This window comes from Octodon degus, unplaced genomic scaffold, assembly GCF_000260255.1.
Source record: "Octodon degus isolate 3935 unplaced genomic scaffold, OctDeg1.0 scaffold00189, whole genome shotgun sequence".
Lineage (NCBI taxonomy): Eukaryota > Metazoa > Chordata > Mammalia > Rodentia > Octodontidae > Octodon > Octodon degus.
In genome coordinates, this window is record NW_004524765.1 from 1177829 (window position 1) to 1197810 (window position 19982).

General features: G+C 49.8%; 2 protein-coding genes across 5 annotated transcripts in view; one reads left to right on the forward strand and one right to left on the reverse strand.

Annotated features, from left to right (window-relative positions):
* Positions 1-5610, reverse strand: part of Lsg1 (large 60S subunit nuclear export GTPase 1) — a 36580-nt gene extending 30970 nt beyond the window's left edge. For all 4 annotated transcript variants that reach the window (XM_023704161.1, XM_023704162.1, XM_004643994.2 and 1 more), the window contains exons 1-2: positions 5475-5610; positions 3254-3380 (exon numbers count right to left, since the gene is read on the reverse strand). In XM_023704161.1, coding sequence (XP_023559929.1) covers positions 3254-3380; positions 5475-5573 — 226 coding nt within the window. In that variant the 5' untranslated portion in view covers positions 5574-5610. The remainder of the gene's footprint in view (positions 1-3253; positions 3381-5474) is intronic.
* Positions 5611-16771: 11161 nt separating this feature from the next.
* Positions 16772-19751, forward strand: Fam43a (family with sequence similarity 43 member A). Its single transcript, XM_004644022.2, has 2 exons — positions 16772-16915; positions 17586-19751. Exon 2 carries the CDS (start codon positions 17640-17642, stop codon positions 18909-18911), a length of 1272 nt encoding a protein of 423 aa, XP_004644079.1. The 5' UTR covers positions 16772-16915; positions 17586-17639; the 3' UTR covers positions 18912-19751.
* The last annotated feature ends 231 nt before the right edge of the window (positions 19752-19982 follow it).

Sequence of the window (19982 nt, forward strand, 5' to 3'; positions counted from 1 at the left end):
AGTGAACAGACTTGCTTCAGTCTGAACTCGTCAAGGTTGAGGCAGCAGACTGCAAGTTTGAATCCAGCCTGGCAGCTTAGCAATTTAGTGAGACCATGTGTCTAAATGAAAAAAAAAAAAAAAAAAAAAAAAAAAAAAACATGAAAAAGAAAGGAGAGAAAGAGAAACAAAGTGTAGGCATGAGATGGACAGACCTCTGCTCTAGGCTTTACCCCTAGCTGCTCTGGGTCTCCCCATCTCACCACACACAGCCACACTGCAGCCCTGGGCAGAGGCGCTCCTCTGGGAAGCACTGTGGAAGTTGCTGAGGGTCCTGAATGCTGTCTGTAGAGCTAACGTCTTGGCACTGTGCCCTTTCCCCCTGAGGTGTAAGACTACAGCCTGTGACCTCATCAGCCCCAGTGCCCAGGACCACACCACCTACACCTGAGTCACGGTCAAACCAGCTGCAATTACTATCCGTGCCATCCTCAACCAGTGGGCCTTCATACTTGCATCTCCTTCCGGTAGTGACTTTACACCCTGCCTTCCCGATGTTCTATCCACTTCTGCCAACACTTGGCTCCTTGATTTGAACCTCTGACCTCAGGCCCCACGTCGATGCTCACCCTGTGGCCTTTTCTTTCTTTGTTCAGATGAAACTGCACGGACATCCCTTCAACCACTCTTGAACCAAACCATCAAACTCATTGCTCACTGCCCCCATACTCCAAGCCCCAACTGCCTGCCACTTCTCACGTGCCAGTAATGTGTGGGCCACGCTGCAGGATAGGACATGAAAGCACACAGCCACTGTGAGTGCAGAGGCCCTTGGCATTGCCCATGGGAGGACATACGCCTTTCTTGTCTAGGCTGTCCTCCATGTCCTGCAGGTCTGCATTCTCGGGAAGCCCAACCTTCCCAAAGAGCACCCTGCCTCATCTCTGTGAGGTAATCAGGCTCCTGGGGCCGCAGGTTCTCAGCTCTCAGTTATGTAACCATGACCAGGATGAGGTCTACATTTTCATCACTCTAAAGACAAACCTTTACCCATCAGCAGCTTCTTCCTACTCCCCCATCCTCAGGCAACCCAAGCTACTGAATCTTTATACAGCAGCTGACTCTGGACTCTTCCTACAAGTGGACCTTTGCGTGTGTGGGATTTTGTATGGGAACCAAATTCAGGACTTTGTGTGTGCTAGGCAAGTGCTGTGCCACTGAGCTGCGTCCCAACCCCCTCTGTATGTTCCTATGTCTGGTTTCTTTCACTGAATGTTTCGAGGGCTCATGTATGCTGCAGCATATATCAGAACTTTCTTCCTTTCAATGGCCATCCCATTGCATAAATGTACCACTTTGTGTTCTCTACAAATAATGTGACTATGAATATTCATGTACGAATCTTGGCGGGGACCTGTTCTCCTCAACTGCGGTGTACACAGGAGTAGAACTGCTGGGTATTTGGCAAGTCTATGTCTAGCCGTTCAAAGAATATTATAAGAGAAGAAGACTGACAATGTAACCAACTGGGCAAACAGGAGGGCACTCTGCTGAGTGAAATAAGCCAGGACAGAAAGACAGTGCATGGTCTTACAAGTATGTGGGACATGAAAAGCTGAGCTCACCTGAGAGAAGAGTGGTTATCAAAAGCGTGGGTGAAGGCAGCAGGAGGTTATGGGTCAACTGCCTAATTTCAACCAGGCAGGCAGGATAAGTTCTGGAGATCTAAGTGATGGCTGTTATAATTGTAATTACTGGATTGAATACTAAGAGTTTGCTACGAGAGCAGGCTTTTTGTTGGTTTATTTTTGTGCAGGGCTGGGTTACAAACCCAGGTCAAGGCAAGCACTCTTCTGCCAGGTTACATCCTCAGTCTTAGGAGGCCCTAAGTACCTCACCACATTCAAGGTACCATATAAGGTGACAGATCTGCTAATTAGCTTGATTGTGGGGATCATTTCACAATACACATGTAACAAAACATCATGTGGACACTACAACTGTAGAAAGCTGGAGTGGATAAACAAAAAACCCAGCAGAACATGAAATCTCAAACTAAGGCGTTCACTTGCTTGAAGGCCCTGCGCATGCTCCCTTCAGACTTGGTTCTCCTCAGGACCTGCTCCTGGCCCCTCCCTAGTGAGCGCTCAACACAGCTGGTCTCTGGCACCTCTGGTACCAGCAACGCCCAAGCCCCATGCTGCTGCCTCTCCATCATCTCATGGTGTAGCTCTCAGTTCCAGAGCTCAGGGTGCAGCTCAGTGATGGTGCCTGCCTAGAATGTAGGGGGCCCTGGGTTCCACTGGTGGCTCTGAAAAAGACTCACTCAGCCTGGGGTAGGCTTCCTGGGCCTGGTCTCTGTCTTCTTTTACATTTTTAAAAACTTATTTATTTATTTATTTATTTGGTACAGGGTCTCGTTACACAGCTTGGACTCATAAGGATACTCTTAGCTCAGCCTTCCCAGTGCTGGGATTACAAGCGTGTGCCACAATGCCCCAACAGCTTATCACAAACTTCATACTATTACAGCGGCTAGTATGATGGCTAAGAGTAGCTGGCATTCATAAAATGTTTTGGAAAAAGATGTGCAAATGAGTTGCTAAATATAGCATTTATAATAAAGGCACAGAAATAACAGTTTATAACATCACCTCACAGGTACTTTCCTGAGTGCTCAGGCTACATTAAAAAAAAAAAAAAAAAAAAAAAGGAAAGCAGTGACTAAAATGCAAAGAAAAATTCATGATGTTGATTGGCACTTTAAAAATACAGCCACAAAATAAAAATAAAATTATAGTCACAGCTGGGCATGGTGGTGAATGCTTGTAATTCCAGGGAGACTGGGGCAGGAAGATCACTGTAAATTGTAAGGCCCGCCTGAGATACATAGTAAGACCCTGTTTCAAAACAAGAAAATATATATAGATAAAGATAAATTTAAATTTCCTAACAGAAGCAAAGATAGGACCTTGCTTTTAATAATAAAGCAATAATAAAGACTTTCTGGATTATGCTGGTACTGCATTTCTTGGCCCTGGAGAGGAAGCAGTATAATGAAGTGTTCCCCATGGCTGGCTAAAACCCCAAGGCCCACGTGGCACCTCACAGCGTGGGCTGCCTGGACTTCCCTGCACTGCTCTTGGGCGACCTGCCTTGGTGGCACAGACAGCCTGTTTTTGCCCTTGGCAGGGTCCTCAAACACTTCTAAGTGTATGCCTTGGCAGCAAGAGGTGATGTGAGCAGTGTCACACACCAGCATCAGGCGACTTACCAGCTACGAACTCTGTTCCTGCGAGTTCTGCAGTTGCGAGAAAGTCTTCGAGGGAGCTCTGTTCAGTCACTGACTGAAGATTGAGACGGCCCCAGTCGTAACCGTCATTGAGTTCACTTGTGTGCAACTATGAACAAAAAGTACAAAAAGAATGCTGCTGCCTTCTGCTCCTGGTGCCCGAGAGAGGCTCTGCCCTCCTTTGCAAACTATTCCATAGTCTGGAGGGTGGTGTGGCCTCTTCAGAATTTCATACGAACAGGATTTAAATGAGCACTTTCATACTTTGGGAGTGACTCCTCCCTTTCACCATTTAGTTTCCAAAACTGTTTGAAGTTCACTTCTTGTATCTCCATCTACTAATTAGGAAACTGAGACTTAAATAGGCAGCACAGTAACTTGCCCAGAGTTGCAAACAAAGTGACACAGAACTTGAACCAGCTTGACTTTCCCAGAAAGTTAAATCAAAATTCTTTTGACAGAGCTCCTCAGTAAGAAATACATTTTCTATAAATGACCCCGGAGTGCGTAACACACACAGGGATCCAACTGGGTTGGTACTGGTCATTATAGAAACATGGAAACAAAAGAACCTTGAAACAAGTTACCTTAGCACATATAACACCCTATATCTTCTATCTTATTGAAGTAAAAAAAAAAAAAAAAATTGCAAACTCACTAAACATTCAAAACACAACTTAGAGTTTGACAAACACCATTCTAAATTACATACTTACTACAGGTACAATTTTTTTAAATTTGAGGATCAAAAAATTAAGTGATGACGGGTCCTCGTGATGCATGCCTGTAATCCCAGTACTTGGGAGGCTGAAGCAGGAGGATCTCTGTGAGTTCAAGACCAGCGTGGGGTACAAAGTCAGCTCAAGGCCAACCTGAACTGTATAGCGAGACCCTATCCCAAAAAGACAAAAAACAAACAAACGAACAAAAAACCCCTAAAACTTAGATGGTTTGTTGAGTCACAGATTCAGCAAAAGTTAACAGTAAGAATTAGAATCTTTAGAATTCACATCAGTTTTGAAAGGTTATGTTAATAACAAGTAGCTTCCGGGCTGGGGAGATGGCTCAGTGGAGTAAGTGCTTGCCTGGCAAGCGTGAGGGCCTGCATTTAATCCCCGGTTCCACAAACAAAACAAAACAAAACAAAACAAAAAAACACCAAGTTGCTTCAAAACCAATTAGTATTAACAGGGAGCAGCCAGGGATACAGCTCAGTGGAGCAGTGGCTGCCTGGCAAGCACAAAGTCCTGAGTTCAATTTCCAGTCCATCACCACCACCACTAAAAAAAAAAAAAAAAAAAGAAAATTAACAGGGAGCTAACGTCCAGAGTAGCGCCTCTTTGATGGGTACTGCTAAGCACTGTAGGCTGCTCATGCAGCAGACACCGGGCTGGTGACTGTGGCCCGAGAATTGTCATGTGAGCCCATCTTAAATTCAGAATGTTCTCAAATATTCGGGGGAATAAACGGTGAAAATGAAGGCTGTAATAGCAAACACAAGTCAAGTCATTCACTTTCTAAAAGTCCCACTCTGATCCTCTCGAGGCTTTATAAAGTCTCGCCATATCTGGGAAACAAATGATTTGCTTTAAACTACTAAAAGGAAAAAAAAAAAAAAACCGGAAGCAGGAATCTGAGTTATTTTGTATTTCTAGTGGCGATCAACAGCTTCTGGAGCATCAGCTGTTCGAAATAAATCAATATTTTTCTTTTTTTCTTGAGACCGGATCTGGCTATGTAGTCCAGGCCGGCCTTGAACTCTTGATCCTGCCTGTTTCTGGTGTGCTCGGATCACAGGCGCGAGCCATCATGCCCAGTTTAAATCAATATATTTTATTTAATTTTTAAAAAGAACACAAAATAGCAAAAAAAAAGTACAGAATTTCATTAAACAAAGTAATAAGAATTCGACAAAATACATATTAAAAGTTTTGTTTCTTTCTTGCTATTTCTAAGAGCTCTTAAGACTTCTAGGGCCAAAGACAAACGCATCCAGGTATCTCGGCATCTGCGACTCTCCACGCTTCCATCCCGCCTCACGTCATACCAGTGTCGCCAGGACCCGCGCCCGGCCAGGCGGAAACTCCTACACGCTCCGCGAAACGCGTCACTCGTGCAAGTTTTCCCTGTCGCTTTTGACCTCACATTTTGTAGCACTGTTAAAACAAGGAGGAAATAAGAAAGAGAGCACGGTCTGCCTCACCCAGGAGTCCGCGTGCCGGTGGCTGCGGCTCCGCTGAGTCTGGTGGCGGATGAGGGCCCGACCCAGCGACCCACTGGCCTGCACCTTCCTCCGGCCCATAGCAACACTGGCGTGGTACAACCCCTCGCTCCCCAAAACGTGCGGCTTCCGGTGTTCACGGATCCATTCCCGGAAGTGACGTAACAAGCCCAACTAGCTTAGACCCGAGTTTGGCAAGAGAAAAAGGGGAAGACGTGCTCCAGAGTGCTCTCTGTATATCTTGAGTTTGCAAATACAATATGAAAAATGTAAAAATGATTCAGAGAACTTTATGATCGACACCTCTACGAACGACTTAATTTGGATAGAATGATTAAGAGAATGGTACGTCCCAGATTTGTTCTTCAGTCTCTAGTGTCTGTCAGGAAACTAGGACAGCTAGACTATATGGCCTCTCACGTTTATGGTTTTAGCCCCACCTTCTCACTTTTTCGTCCAATGCTGGTGTCTCTCTGGCGGGAGTGGGCGGGACTTCCTGGAGCCCCGCCTCCGGCCCGCCTGGTGTCTCAGGCCAGTATATTAGCGGCTTAGCGATCCGGAGCAGCAACTCAATCTAATTTTGTTTACCAATTCTCCAGCGGCACACCGGGGAGAAAAGTGTCCCCTTAATGGGACTTCCAAATGGGGAATTGAATTATTATTTCGAGGGTTGTAAAAAAAAGCCAACGGTGTCTGACTTTTTTTTTTTGTCTTTTTAATTTTATTTATGTGTGTGTGTGTGTGTGTGTATGTGTGTGTGTGTGTGGCCAGCTCAGCCCACCAGGGGGTGGGGCTGGCTGGCATGTGGTTCATGGGGGATTGAACCATGGACTCTGTGCTTTGCTAAACTTGTTCTAAGTAGGTGCTTTAGACCACTGAGCCATCTCACCAGCCCCGGTGTCTGACTTCTGACTTATTTCAAATGGAAACAGTTCGTAAATTCCAGCTAATATTGCAGCATCTCCTATAATTAAAAGAAAGGGAGCAGCCTGTCATGGTGACCCATGCCTGTAATGCCAGCCCTCGTGAAGCTGAGGTAGGAGGATTGCAGTGAGTTCGAGGCCAGCCTGGGTTATCTAACGAGTTCAAGACTAGCCTGGATTACACAGCGAGACCCTGTCTCAAAAAACTGGGCGGTGTGGGGGAGGACAAGAAAGTCGCAAGCTGACTCCACTCTTAGAGGACTGGGCTTTTGTTCTCACCTTATCAGTAGCGTTCCCTATAATATAAAGTCAGATTAGGGTCACGTGTGGGCTGGTAAACCGCATCCTCAATCCAGAGAATCACCTCTCTGTTGTGATCTCAGAGAGAGAAGAATTTGCCTAAATCATAGATCCAAGTTTATGCAGAATCAGAATTCAGCCTGCCCTGTTACTAACCTGACAACCCTGAGGTGCTGGGAAAGAGGATTGTTAGATGAATTTTAGAAGTTAAGGTATTGTATGGGTTAACTGACTTGATTTAGCTCTTGCACACATATGACATTGAAACATAACATGTTGTTCATGATGAATATGTGTAATTTTTACTTGTCCATTAAAAATAATTAAAGGATCAAGAAATCACCTAATGTATGAACCATCTAATATAGTCTGTCTAAAAATGTGTATGTAAAGTCTCTGGAATCTCCACAGGAAGCCTGTAATGCAGAAGGTCTGAGGTGCAACGTGGGTCTTGTTTGTTGGTTGGTTTTGAGACAGGGTTTTGCTATGTAATTATGGCTGGGCTTTAACTCTGCGTATAGCCCAGGCTAGGTCTGAACTTGTAACGAGGATGTCCTGCTTCAGCCTTCCATGGGCTGAGATTACAGGCATGTATGGGGCTTGGTTACTGGTACACTCTGAGGAACACAGTTGCAGGAAGAGCCCACTCCGACACAGAAGTGACTGTCTGGGGCCAGTCATGGCAGGAGTTGGACCACACCGTGCACTCATCTTTGGATTCCCTACGGGGCCTCTGTGCACTGCATCTCATTGGGCTCTTGTCTAACTGAGATGAACTCTGGGCAGCTCCCCAGGAATTGCCAAGACGCCCTGCCATAGCTGTCAAGGATTCTGGACGGCAGTGCCCACAGGCCAGCAAAGGAATGTACCGGAGCACGCATGATCTATTTCCCAATGCACAGCAGCATGTCTGAAACCTCTGCACAAGCCAGGGATGGTGGCACACGCCTGTCATCCCAGTCCTCAGGAGGCTGAGGCAGGAGGATCACTGAGAGCTGCAGGCCATCCTGGGCTACAAAGTGAGTTCAAGACCAGACTGAATTATGTAGGAGACCCTGCCTGAAAGAACCCCAAACCTACAACTAAGCAATCAAGGAATATAATTTCCAGAATGATATTGCAAAGACACATGGACTAGGGCTGGCTAGTAATAGCTTCTAGCATTCTCTCCAGAGCTGTGTAGAGAGAGATCATGCTGACCTGAGGTAAGATTCTGCGGGTTTAGAGTGTAATGCCAGTAGATGAGCTAGCGAACCCTGCCTTCTCCCTTACAGAGCTCAACCAGTAACTTGAAGCTTCACCCTCGTTTCTATTCCCAGATTTCAACACTTCCAGGGGTGTGTGAGGTGGCAAACATTTTGAATTTCTGCTGTTATTTTTCTAAGTATTTTTCAAAACATACTTACTGCTCAAGTAAACCAAAGTGATAACATAATTAAGACTCGTGGGGGGATCAGTAGGACATTGACAGTAGCAGTAAGTCTTCCTGGCGGACAAATGCCGATTGCGCTAATATTCCTCCAAGACGTTACTGAAAGAACTGAGTTCCAAGGTTTCTGTAATGTGGTCAGTGGGGCTGAGAACGATTGCAGTAACTCCTATCCTGCAGAACTAGGGCAGGAGACAATACCGAAAGACCATTTCTCAGTAGTCAGTGCGGGTGCTAAGTTCTTTTTTCTTTTTTCTTTTTCTTTCTTTCTTTCTTTTTTTTTTTTCTTTTTTTGAGACAGGATTTCTATTCTTCAGGCTGGCCTTAAATTTGTGGAGATACTCCTGCCTCAGCTTCTGGAGTTCTGGGATTGTAGGCACCACTGCGCCTGGTTTATACCTGTATTCTTACTATATTCTTAATTTTTTTATTTTTACTTATTTACTTATTGGAGGCCTCTGTGCACTGTATCTCATTGGGCTCTTGCCTAACTGAGATGAACTCTGGGAAGCTCCCCAGGAATTGGGAAGTGTGAACTATGCAATTCAGACTCTGCAGCATTGGAATTACGGGCATGTGCCACCACGTCCAGTTTTGGGGCTGGCACGGTGTGCTCAGGGTTCCTGGGCCTGCACAGCATGTGGTTCCGGGGATTGAATTAGGGTCTTTGTGTTTGCCAAGCAGGTGCTTAGACCTCTGAGCTATCTTCCCAGCCCTGTTTATAGTTTTGACCCATGTGAAAATAATTTTGCTTTATGAAATTTTCTCAGAAGTGGGCTGTTGGCAATCCTTTCTGAACCCTTCCTGCCTCTCTGGAGCTATTTCTATTCCTCATTCCTATCCCTCAATAAATTTTCCTACTTGGCATTCATTCTTCAATTTCTGGAAGCACGAAATGGATGTGTGAGCCATCCAGCAGGGTGGGAGTTACCTGCTACACCTCTATCACTGTCAGGGAGCCAGGACTCTGGATATTTGGCCCCTGGAGGAGGGACATTGATTGGGGGATTGGACAGCTCACGTGTATTCAGCTCCCTGTAGCAGCCTAGAGAGTGTGCCTCATTCGTGGTGTTGCGCGATGGTTGCTTTACCTCTGAACAGTTTTAAGCCCTGAGACCACACCCGGGGGCAAACCCTGGAGCTTTCTGCAGTCACACTCTGTGAGGCAGAGCCGTGCAAAGAGATGCAGCCATTGGTGGCTTTCTGTTCTGGTTTCCTTTTACTCCTTGACCAATAACATGTGAAAATGCAGAGAAATGATTCCAAGGCAAACTGTCCCCCTCCTCTCTCGTTCTTTACAGCTCCCCCTTCTGCAGGGACATTAAGGCACTTTGCTTGAGACTGACAGGTGTGCAAATAGAAGTCTGGGCATTTCTGTGGTGTCTTTGAATCAGTGGGAAACACCCTTCAATGGTCTTCTATAAGTTTATCTTTGTTGCCTGGCACGGTGGCTGTTGGCCATAATCCCAACACTCAGGAGGCTGAGGCAGAAGGATCGCTATGAGTTTGAGATCAGCCTGAGTTACACAGTGAGTTCCAGGCCAGGGTAGAATACATAGTGAGACCCTGTCTCAAAAACAAAGCAAAGCAAAGCAAAAGATAGTTGATCTGTGTTGGAAATGGGTGCATTCACCTATGAATGAGTTTCAATAATTCAGCAGACATTTATTGCTGGTTGTTAAAAATGACTGGGTCACTGGGCTGAGGTTATAGCTCAGCAGCATAAGCACCTGTCTAGCAAGCACAAGGTCCTAACTTCAATCCCTGATACCAAAAAACAAACCTAAATGACTGAGTCACTGCAAGTTGACTGTTGTCTGCTTGTGTAAGTCGTGTGTGCAAGGCAAAGTATACAAAGTCCCTTGCTCTGGCGATGCAGGTGCCACGACCCTGTGTTCGTTGTCTTTTTGCCCACAGACTCTTCTTTTTCTTTTTGGTGGAACTGGGAATTGAACTCAGGCCCCCTGCACTTGCCAGGCCCACAGACTCTTCTTAATGCTTGCGTGTGGACTGTCTTGGGTCTCTCATTCACAGATGCCTTTGCAATCAACTGTTTCCTTCACAGCAGCCAAGCAAGGAAAGGTGCTGTCATTTTTCTGCACTTTTAGTTCTAGAACTTGAGAGTCAATCAAGTGAAGCAAAGTAAGACAATATAAAGGAAGCTAGAAGTAGGGTACATAATCACCAATTCTGAAACCTGTAGAGAGAAAGTGCCGGGCTCATCCTATACAGTCATTTATTAACTTCATTCATTCATTCATTCATTCATTCAATCAATCGATCATCCATCCATCCATCCATCCATCCATTTGTCACGAGGCTCTGGTGACTCAGCATTGGCCAGACTCTCTGGTCTGATGAGTTTCCATCTCAGGGGCATCAGCTGGGGTGATGGCTCATCAACAAGGCCCTGCACTACACCCCCGGGCCTGCCCTACTCGCCCACAGGGCCTTCTGCACATACATCATCTCCGAGTGCGAGTTCCCTCTTAGACCACTCTGCATCAATAAGCATCAGCTCTTTAGCCGCAGGGAGTGGGATGCAGAACTGGGTCATTCGAGGCAATGGTGATGGACGTGTGCCTGGCCTGAGGAAGAGGACACCAAGGGTCACAGGGACCACCACCACTTATGTGAAGCACTGTCATGGATGGAGAAGAGGATGGTTCCAAGCGGACACGAGGCAAGCAGAGCCAGGACATGGCAAGAGTCACAGTGGCAACTTAGATTGCCTTGGCTGGAATCCTACTGCCCTGAGCGTGGCTCCAAGGTGGAGTGTAGCTTTGGAAGACAGTGAGATCCCTGCACAGGAGGTGCTCAGGTGAAGCGGTGGCAAGCCACAGGGTGCGATGCCGTAGGTTCACACCTCCTGGTAGGTGCTGCACAGACGACCACGGAAGTGCATGACAGGCTCGACTTACCCCAGTAGCCTCCCTTCCTCTTTGTCCTGCTCTGGCTTTCGCCAGGTACCTGAGGTCACAGGGCGCCAGCAGCTTTGGAGTTTGCTTCCTCAAGTATCTTTATGAGGTGTGAACAAAACTACAGTGAATGCTGCTGCTGAGGGCCATCCAACAGAAAGGCAGCTTGTGAAAACATCCCAGCGTGTCCTCATTGACCTCATTCACTAGATCTGGCACCATGTGACTTCTGGATCTTCCTCTATGGCAAAGTCACCACAAGGGGTCAACGTTTTGAGTGGATTCAGCCACGATGGTGCAATTGATGACACTCAGGAAAGAGGACTCCAGAGCTACTTCAGAAAGTGGCAAGAATATGGGATCAGCATGTTCCAATGGAGGAGAATTTTTAGGGGGATACATGACGATGTGTAGTTTACTGCAATAAATTTAAAACATTTAAACACTGGTAACTATTGCTTTTTTTTTTTTTTTTTTTTTTTGCGGAACCAGGGATTGAACTCAGGCCCTTGCTCTTGCCAGGGAAGCGCTTATTCCACTGAGCTATCTCCCTGGCCCATAACTATTGCTTTTGATCACAAAAGGCACTGCTTTCTCTCTTCTTGGCTTCAAGTTAGCACTACATTTCTCTTTTTTTTTTTTTTTTTTTTTTTTTTTTTTTTTGAGACAGGGTCTTACTGTGCAGTTCAGGCTGGCCTTGAGCTCACTTTGTAGCCCAGAATGGTCTAGAACTTGCAACAATCTTCCTGCCTCAGCCTCCCATGTGCTGGGATTATAGGCATGTGCCACACGGCCTGGTCCCTAGCCCTACATCTCTGCTGGGTCCTAATGGTGAATATTCCAGCAAGCAGCGCTGGGAAGGGCAGGCTCCGTAACACAGGGCACAGGCACAGGGTTGCCTCAAGTGCTTGTGGTTTCTGCCCTTGCTCCTCTATTCCTTTTTCACGCCTGCATGTTCCTGCCACAGTGTCTGTCTTGGCTGGAATGGTGGCCACAGACAGAGATGCTGAAGTCATAACTCGGGGACAGGTGGACGTACTCTTATCTGGGAGACATCTCTTAGATGTAGTGAAGGAAATGAAAGAAGCCACAGATTGGAGTGCGCCTAACTTGGGGCTGCTGTCCTTGTGAGATTAGACACTGGCGCCACACAGAGGACACAGGCCCAGTTCTCTCCCTCAGAGACAGGCACAGGCTCCCTAGACACAGTGTCTGCCATGCACAGGTGTTCAGTGCCCTTGAGTTCTCTGCTTTTGTCCTTGTCACTTAATGTGCCATAGCCGCCACCATCGCTCACACGCTTCTCCCTCTAGATGGCTCTCTCCTGCTTCTGTCTGCTACAGTGTATTCACCGGGTATGCTCAACCTGTAGCTCCTTCTTCCTCCGGTAAGGCAAGTGCTGGTTGTTTCACTGTTCACTAGAAGTTATGTTCCTCTCTGAGTCCCAGAGTGTTCAGTTTTGTTTGTTTGCTTGCATTTTGAGACAGGGTCTTGCTACGTAGTTCAGGCTGGCCTTGAACTCACTATGTAGCCCAGGCTGGCTTTGAGCTCTCGGCGACCCTCTTGACTCGGCCTCCTGAGCGCTGGGATGGCAGGCATGTGTCATCACATTCAGTGCAAATGAATTTTTATGAGTGGCTGCTCATTGAGCTCATGGGGAGAAGTATGTTTGGCTGGTGAAGGCTGTGCCTGCCCAGTTCATCGAATGAATCTATGAATCTCCAAAATGTAGCCCTCATAGCGGTCAGGGGGAGAAGAATGTGGATTCTACACATTTCTGTGTTTAAAAGTCTTTGGCTTTATATTTTATTTACTTTTGGAGACAAGACTTCACCAAGTTGCTCAGGCTGCCCTTGAGCTCATGGCGATCCTCCTGTCTCAGCCTCTGGAGCACTGGGATTACAGGTGTGCACCACCATGCCTGCTCTTGGGGTTCATGTTCAGCAGAAGGAAAGTGGCCTGAGCTGAGGTGCAGGCACAGGAGTCTGCACCGCGCCTCAGCCACCCGCTTGCCACCTGGCCGTGCGCAGCACTCTGGGAACCTCTGTTTCCCATCTGTAAAGTTGGAACTTGGGCCCGCTGGTTCACCCTGCAGCCCATGTTCTAGCAGCCGAGGCCTGCTACAGTCCCGTCACTGTGAAAATTCCACACGGTTCACACTTGTCCTGCAGATGTGGACACTACACTAACGTGGTAGCAGGCATCACACTAGCAGTGGTGACGTCATGGGGGGTAAACAGCATCCCTGCTTCCCAGTGGCACACAATTTAGCAGGAAAACAAAGAGTTAAAGGCTCTTAAAAGTGAGTAGGAGGCTGGGCGTGGTGGCACTCACCTGTAGTCCCAGTACTTGGGAGACTGAGGCAGGAGGATCGTGGTGAGTTCGAGCCCAGCCTGGGCTACAAAATGAGCTGAAGTCCAGGATGGACTGCACAGCGAGATCTTATCTCAAAAATACAGGAAAAAAAAGTGAGCAGAAGGAGCCAGGTGTGGTGGTGCACACTTGTAGTTCTGGCCCTTAGGAGGTTAAAGCAGGAGGATTGCCATGAGATTGAGGCCAAACTTGGTCTACATGGTAAGCTCAGGGCCAGCTTGGATGATATATGGAGACCCTGTCTCAAAAAATGAACAACAATAACAATTTTATTTTATTTTATTTTTTACCTTTTTGGTACTGAGGATCAAACTCATGACCTTGGGCTTCCAGGCAGGTGCTTAGGCCGCTGAGCTGTCTCCTTGGCCCGACAAAAAATTATTTTTTGAGACCCAGTGTGCATCTCCATGCTGAAGAGCCACATGTGGCTGGTGACCACCCTACCAGTCATCTCTCTCTGTCTCTCTTTCTCTCTCTGTCTGTCTGTCTCTCACACACACATACACACATACACATTTTCTTTTTCCTTTTTTTTTTTTTTTTTGGCGGAACCGGGGATTGAACTCAGGTCCTTGCGCTTGCCAGGGAAGCGCTTATTCCACTGAGCCGTCTCCCCGGCCCCTTCTTTTTCCTTGAGACAGGGTCTCCCTACATAATTCAGGCTGCCTTCGAACTTGAGGCAATTTTCCTGCCTCAGCCTCCCAAGTGCCTGGAGACTTATCTCTGCCAGATCTTTTATTAGTTGTTTGTTGTCTGCTTCATCTTCGCCTCTCAATCCCAAGAAGGCAAACACCTGTGTCTTTTTTACTGCTCTCCCTTTCCCCCTGCAACTAAGTCACGCCCGAGTTGACTCTCAGCAAATATTTGCAGAAAGCTTTGAAGATTCCAGATTCCTCATTTGTCATCTCTGAAGCTGACCTCCATTCCGTGGGAGGTTGGGGGAGTGCGCGGGAGAGGGAGGAGCCGCTCCAGAGGCCTCTGTGGCGCGAAAGGGCTGACCTCAATGCTACCTTGCGGATGGGACTCCTGAGGTCACAGCGTTTCCTTCTAAACGTGGCTTGGCTGACTGTCCAACCTAAGCCTGGCTGGGTTTTATGGGAAGCCATCCCACCGAGTAGCGCTTCTCCATGTTACCACTAGATGGCGCCAGGTCACAAAAAGTAGTCGCCGTGTGGCGGTTTCCCAGCTGATCTTGCCAAGGTCCTGTGCAGCGCGGCCGCGGTCTCTGATCTCGGAGCTGGCGTCCTCAGCAGCTCTTAGCGGGGGTGGCCAGGCGGGCCCCAGAGGCAGCCAGGCCCGGGCGGGGTGGAGACGGCCAGGCTCCGCTCCCGGGTCTGAGCACAGGTCTGGCCGTGAGTCACGGCCGGGTGTTCACAGTTGTCTCCAACCTGCCAGCTCCCCAAGGTTGAAGTAAGCTTATTAAAGAGGCAGTCGAGGCGTGACACAGAGCGGCGGCGGCGACTTGGGCTGTGCGTCTGCAACTCTGTCCTCCTTCCTGGCCCTGGGTGGGTCAGGTCAGGCCATTCCCACCTTCAGAAAGCAGAAGCTCAGAAATCCATCAGCAGGAAACCTTCAGCTTTGATGGAGAAACTTCCTCCTTTTATTGTATCATTAAATTCCATCTGTGTGCGTGCCCGCATTTTCAGCACTTCCATGATTTTACTGTCCCTTATACCTAGAAAACCCAGCAGATCTGCTTTGGGGTAATTCTGTTCACCCTTCAAATGTCGGCACTGCCAGGAATCCTTTCTTTCTTTCTTTCTTTCTTTCTTTCTTTCTTTCTTTCTTTCTTTCTTTCTTTTTCTGTATTTAGGGAAGGGTCTACAGGGTGTTCAGGGTCTCACTACTAGATTGGACTCGTAGTGATCTGCTTGTTTACAGCCTCCCAAGAGCTGGGATTACAGGCGCGTGCCACCACCCAGTCTCAATCGCCGTCTCAGCGTAGGGCCCGCTCCCCAGCAGGCACTTTAATCCACTGAGCTATCCAGCAGGCCCTAGGAATCGTTTTCTGATTTCCTTAAGAACAACCAACTTTTTCTTCTAGAAGTTTCTCAATAGTATTTTGGGTCTTTCTCATAAAACATAGCCACCCTGTCTTCCTCCCTCTTCCCTCCTTCCTCTCTTCGTCTTCATCTTCTTCTGAGGGGAGGTCTCACTATGTAACCCAGGCTGGCCTCAAACTTTCAGTGATCCTCCTGCCTCAGCCCCGAGTGCCTGGATTACAGGCACGTGCCTCAGACCCAGCCTTGAAGTCCTTGTGCTTTGACTAGCAGCCAATAGAGGCAAGCAGGTAGTTTCACGAGCCCAGCAATGAACTACCAAAGGACATTGCCCAGTTGGCACGGAAAGCAGCATGATTAATACAACCATCACTCCCATGGGAGGGTGGCCAGGCATTGTCTGACACTCAAATAAAAAATGCCATTTGAATTTTTACTAGGAAAGCGCATCTCGGATGTGCCAGTGATGGCCTAAAACCGCGTGCCAGGCCTGCCCAAGTAAACTGAGGTCTCCCCACACGCAGCAGCACTGAGAACTGTGCCTATCTCAGGAAAGCCTACGGGGGTGGGAGTGGGTGGGAGCTGGGAGCAGCTCATTTATTGCCTGTAAGCATCAGTGTGTCCTCTCAAGCGTCTCAGCACTCCCTTTTCGCCACCTGCTGCTCACTTGTGGGTTACAGGCTCCAAGATGGTCAAAGATAAGCCTTCACCTCTCTGCTTGGTTTTCTGTTCCGAGACAGGCTCTCACTATGAAGTCTAGGCTGGTCTTGACCTCACCATGCAGCTCAAATTGGCCTTGAACTCTGGTGATCCTCCTGCCTCAGCCTGCCAAGTGCTGGGATTAGGGGCCGTGCACCTCCATGACTGGTTTGCTTTCTTTAATACAATCTAATTCTGAAAATAATACTCAATAATACCCAGAGATTCTCGGGGCTGAGCTGCCCCACAAGGAAAACAATCACTATTTGTCCAACCTTTCTGCACTAGAAATGACAGTCTACAACCTCACCTTCTGCCGCCTCCCCCAGAAGTTTCGATCTAGGCGTACATTTATTCAATGAGTTGCAATGCAGCTTTGGGGGTGGGGTGTTAGAGTGCAAGTTCCTTTTGCTGCGGGGTAATCCCAGATCTTCGTGGTTTCTATAGATAAAAGAGTTGCTGATACCTTTGGGATTTAATTGCAGGATTGGATTGGTCTCCTTCTGCCCTCGACCAAGAGCTGCAACTGGGTCCCTTTAAGAGATCAGAAATCCGTCGGGCGGTGCAGCCGGGAGCTCTCTTCTGCTCCTCCCCTGTCCCTGCGCGCGAATGGTTTGCGCCGGCCTATATTTACCCGAGCTCTTGCTCCGGGACAGCAAGGATGTGAAGCTGGGGAGCCGGTTACTACGCGCAGGACTGGACCCGGCGAGCTGCAAAGACGGGCGGTCAACCCAGGAGAACCGAGAGCAGAGCGCGGCGTTCCCGGGAACGGAGCCATGAGGTAGCAGCGTCCCGGAGCCGATGTGCGCGCGCCCCGCCCTCGGAGCCCAGCGCTGCCCCGGCGGCGCCAGCCGTGACCGTGAGCTCCGGCCCGAGCGCGATGCAGTGAGCTGCGCGGTCGCTGCGCGGGGCCCGTGGGCCACCCGGACTCCGACACTCTCAGCCAGCTGCTGATCTTGGGACCTGCCAGGCAGAGGCACCCGCTCTCCCGCAACCTTTGGGGGTGGGGAGCCTGGCCCCAGGGCGGGCTGCTGCAGAGTCCCCGAGACTCCGGGCCGGGGCCAAGGTGCTGGGTGCGGGGCCCGATCGCCGTCTCCGGAGAGTTTCAGCGTCTCGGCGCCCCATCCTGGCTGTGCGGCCGGGGCACCCCCTATTTACCCTGACCGGTGCATCTGGGTTTTTTCGGAGACATTTTTCGCTACACTCTCCTTCCCTTTTTTCTCGTGTTGTCGCTTGCGTGAGACTTTTGCCCTGGTCCTTACCTAGACTGGGTGACTCTGTGCGCGCGCTCCTGCGTCCCCATCCTCCTTTACGCACTCGAAGATAAATATTTCTTCTCTTAAAAATTGAACTCCACACGCTGCAGGGTGCCCAAGTACTCTAAGCTCTCCTCTGCCTGCCCACCAGGGCCGCTCCCAGCACAGTTTTCTTTCTTTTTCAATCTTGCCCAGGCCAAGCCCGGTCGGGGCTGGTGGCTCCCAGCCGCGCCGGGGCGCCCTCCGGAGATGCTGCCGTGGAAGAGGCACAAGTTCGAGCTGCTGGCCGAGGCGCCGCCACGGCAGGCGTCCAAGCCCAAGGGCTACGCCGTAAGCCTGCATTACTCTGCGCTCAGCTCGCTGGCCCGCGCCTGCCCCGAAGGCGCTCTCAGCCGCGTGGGCAGTATGTTCCGCTCCAAGCGCAAGAAGCTACACATCACCAGCGAGGACCCCACGTACACTGTGCTCTACCTGGGCAACGCCACCACCATCCAGGCGCGCGGCGACGGCTGCACAGACCTGGCGGTGGGCAAGATCTGGAGCAAGAGCGAGGCTGGCCGCCAGGGCACGAAGATGAAGCTGACGGTGAGCGCGCAAGGGATCCGCATGGTGCACGCGGAGGAGCGCGCGCTGCGCCGCCCGGGCCACCTCTACCTGCTGCACCGTGTCACCTACTGCGTGGCCGACGCGCGACTGCCCAAGGTTTTCGCTTGGGTGTACCGGCACGAGCTGAAGCATAAGGCGGTGATGCTGCGCTGCCACGCCGTGCTGGTGTCCAAGCCCGAGAAGGCTCAGGCCATGGCCTTGTTGCTGTACCAGACATCAGCAAACGCGCTGGCGGAGTTTAAGCGCCTCAAGCGTCGGGACGATGCGCGCCACCAGCAGCAGGAGCTGGTTGGGGCGCACACCATCCCCCTGGTGCCGCTGCGCAAGCTGCTGCTGCACGGACCCTGCTGCTACAAACCCCCGGTAGAGCGCAGCCGCAGCGCCCCTAAGTTGGGCTCCATCACGGAGGACCTGCTCGGCGAGCAGCAAGAACAGGAGGAAGAGGACGAGGAGGAGCACCCGGAGAGCTGCCTGGAAGAGGAGGACGAAGAGGAAGAGAACGACGAGGAGGAGTGCGTGAGGCAGCGGGACCCAGAGCAGGAGCAGGGTGACGAGCAGAGCACGCTTGTAGTGGCCATGCACTTGGAGTGCGGAGACTTGCTGGACACGGTGCAGAATGGCCGCGAGGAGGCGCCGGGCGGCAGGGCCGGGACGCCCACTCCTATGTCAGAGGACTGTGCCGCCTCCGACGTAAAGGCCCAGCTGTCGCAGCTGATTAGCGATTTAGGAGAGCTCAGTTTTGGCAATGACTTGCGCACCCTGCAGGCTGACTTGCGTGTAACTCGCCTGCTATCGGGCGAGAGCACGGGCAGCGAGAGCTCCATCGAGGGCGGGGGTCCCGACGCCACCTCTACCACCACCGCAGGGAACCCAGTCGGCCCCACCGCCAGCTCCGACACTCCCCACTTGGGCTGAACTCCCTGGGGATTCTGCCGTGCGCGCCTAGCGCTCGACAGGGACTCCCCAACAGTGGTCTAACAACCTCCCTCCTTCCTGCCCCAGGAAAGGGGAACCGGGCACCCCGCCCCCAGGGGCCCAAGGCTAGAGATCCACTTGGTTGCTTCCTTCCCAACCTGCGCCCCAACCCTGCCTGCTCCGTTGAAGGCGGCTCAGATTGCTCGTGGGGATGTGGGGAGATACAAGAGAAAACCCTAATAATAGAGGGACGCCTTATGCGGTAGAGAGGAGGAGAGGCCGCCAAGGAATTGGAAAGGTCCAGCTAGGCAGCCAATTTCCTGTTTGTGTGAGGCGCTGGGCTGAGGAGGGGGCGGGGTTTAACTTCCTCCGGCCCCCTCCCTGGGAGCCACTTTGCACTGACATTGACTTCTACTTTAAAAAGTCGTGGTCACAACATCAAGGATTTAAGGCCACTCCAATCCCCGGTTCTTTTTAGTGTAAGAGCTTGGGCTGTATCTCCCGACTCAGACTCTTGAAAATCTGCCAAATTCCTCAAATAATTGGGGGGTGGGTTATGAAAGAAAGTTGCATTTTGTTTACAGTTAAAGACATCTAATATCTTCAAAAAAACCCCAGTTTTCCTTTAGAAACACATATCTTCTGCCCCAAAGATCTCACTCCATGATGCTGTGTACAATATTTTTGCACTGTTATGAAATATTTTTGACTTTTTGTACATAACTGTGTTCTCAGAGCTGGATGTTTATATCTCTTTTGCTGTGCAAAAGAAACATGTAAAATGTTGTTCAGTTGTATATACGGAAATGTGGATAAAACGTTTTGTTATTTTTTTGAGTAGCATGGTTCTGGTTCTGTTGGCACGCGGGGAGGGCCACAATAAAGAGGAAAATGTCGCACAGCAAGTGAGCAAATGGAGCTGCTGCCCAGTGTGTGTGGCGAGGAGGTGGCTGAGGGACCAGCGTGCGCAGCCCCAGGGTCTTGTGGCAGAACTGTCCACTGTCCCGGGCCTCACTGGGGGCTCAGCTCTGCTGTGTCTGGAGCATATTCCATGATCTTCACTTAATGAGT

Coding starts and splice junctions, on each gene's coding strand:
- Fam43a (XM_004644022.2), top strand. CDS start 17,640: ATGCTGCCGTGGAAGAGGCACAAGTTCGAGCTGCTGGCCGAGGCGCCG.